Raw genomic sequence first — 1,696 nt, forward strand, 5'->3', positions numbered from 1 at the left:
CCTGCTGAATTTCATGCCATTGGCCTCAGCTCATTGACTCAGCCTGTCCAGGCCCCCCTGCAGCTTCTTCCCACCCTCCAGCAGATCAACATCCACCCCAGCTTGGTGTCATCTGCAAACTTACTATGATTGGACTCAATACCCACATCCAGGTCATCAATAAAGATGTCAATAAAGATTTTCCCTGATCTCTGTGTAAATCACTTCAACCCATTCCTGATTCAGTCTCCCCTATCCCTGTATAAATACACATCCAGGTGTAAGTTGCTCCAGTACAATTCCAACCCCCGCATGTCCCTTCCACACAGTAAGTAAAAGAATGAATGTTGTTGTTGAGTTCTGTTAAGTTGCACTTACATAAATCTATATTAAAATCACTTTTTCTTGAGGTCTTTGTCAGTGATTCTTCAAGTGACCTGAAGACCTTCCAGTCTCATCTTTGGCAACCTCCCAGCTTGCAACCTCCCAGTGAAAGTGAGGGGAGGAACACTGTCCTTGAAGCTGGTAACAGCACCTCAGAGGTACTGTCCATACATAGCCCATATGTCCTCACGGGTAGCAGGGCAAGTGGAGCACCCCAGAAGCTCTGGGTGCCCCAGGATAGGCACAGAGCAGTTCACAGGAGTCCCACCACCCACAGGCACTGGGCTGCCTTGGGGCATGGCCTGGGGACAGCAAGAGCTGCCCCTAAGCAGGGGGCAGAGCCAGGCATGGGGCAGGTGCAGAGGAGGGCTGGCTGCTGGTGGGGCTCAGGGGTGTGGAGGAGCAGAGGAAGGGCCAACACAGGCTCTGCCCCTCTGAGCCACGCCGGGGGACTCACCTGTGGTGAAAGCTGTACTTGGAGCTCTTGGTGTGAGGGATGGTCTTGCAGCCCAGGGTTGGGCAGCCCCCATGGGCAGAGGAAGCTGGTTCCTTTGGCCCTAAAGCAGGAGGAAATATAGGAGAGAGACTGTCATGGCTGCAGCCCTAGGCAGAGTGAGGTCCCTGGGCTCCCGGCCTGAGCCAAACAGGGAGAACTTTTCCAATCAACAACTCCACAGAAAAGCCCTTCTACCCTGCTCATCGTCAGCCAGAACCTGCCCACGCATTTCTGTGCATACAGATGGCAGTGACAGTGGGGATTTGGCACAGTTGGGCCATGGTATGAGAGAATGACCCAGGCACAGGACTTACTGAGAGGAGGCTGCAGTGGGTGTCCAGTTTTTGAGCACCAGCCAATGGGGTGGATGTCTGGATGATCCACATCAATCCAGAAATCATAGACATGGCTCCAGCCATCAAAATGGATCTAAGGAAACAAGTGGAGACGTCACCCTTCAAGCCTCGGAGCACTTCCCTGAGCAGCTCTGGAGCCCTCCAAGCTGACAACAAGCAGCAGGGTAGAGGTGAACTGCAGCACAAGGCTCTCCTCCACTCCTGGAGCCAGGCACTGGGACCAGCCATCCTCCACACAGTGTGCTTCCACAGGCCTCCATACACTTTGCCACTGCAGCTGGCAGCAAGTCAGGAAGGGCAGGAGCAAGCCAGCACAGTGCCTGGACACAGCATCAAGACTCCAGCACCCACCTTTATCCTGTGATCTTCCACGTCCTCCACACTGGCCACTCGGATGAATGAAGGAGTCCTCCTGTCCACTACCTCCAGCTTCATGTTGACCAGGAAGCCATGGGGTGGGCGCTGGGGCCAGGCAGCACCC

The 1,696-nt window shown here is 54.5% G+C and overlaps 1 protein-coding gene across 1 annotated transcript in view; it reads right to left on the reverse strand.

Moving 5' to 3' along the window:
• The window catches only part of L3MBTL1 (l(3)mbt-like 1 (Drosophila)), a 21,786-nt gene that overhangs the window by 5,496 nt on the left and 14,594 nt on the right, over nt 1-1,696 (reverse strand). Inside the window, exons 14-16 of the mRNA XM_009999842.1 lie at nt 1,567-1,677; nt 1,174-1,288; nt 821-920 (exon numbers count right to left, since the gene is read on the reverse strand). Coding sequence (XP_009998144.1) covers nt 821-920; nt 1,174-1,288; nt 1,567-1,677 — 326 coding nt within the window. The remainder of the gene's footprint in view (nt 1-820; nt 921-1,173; nt 1,289-1,566; nt 1,678-1,696) is intronic.

This window comes from Chaetura pelagica, unplaced genomic scaffold (assembly GCF_000747805.2).
Source record: "Chaetura pelagica isolate M959 unplaced genomic scaffold, ChaPel_1.0 scaffold146, whole genome shotgun sequence".
Classification (NCBI taxonomy): Eukaryota; Metazoa; Chordata; class Aves; order Apodiformes; family Apodidae; genus Chaetura; species Chaetura pelagica.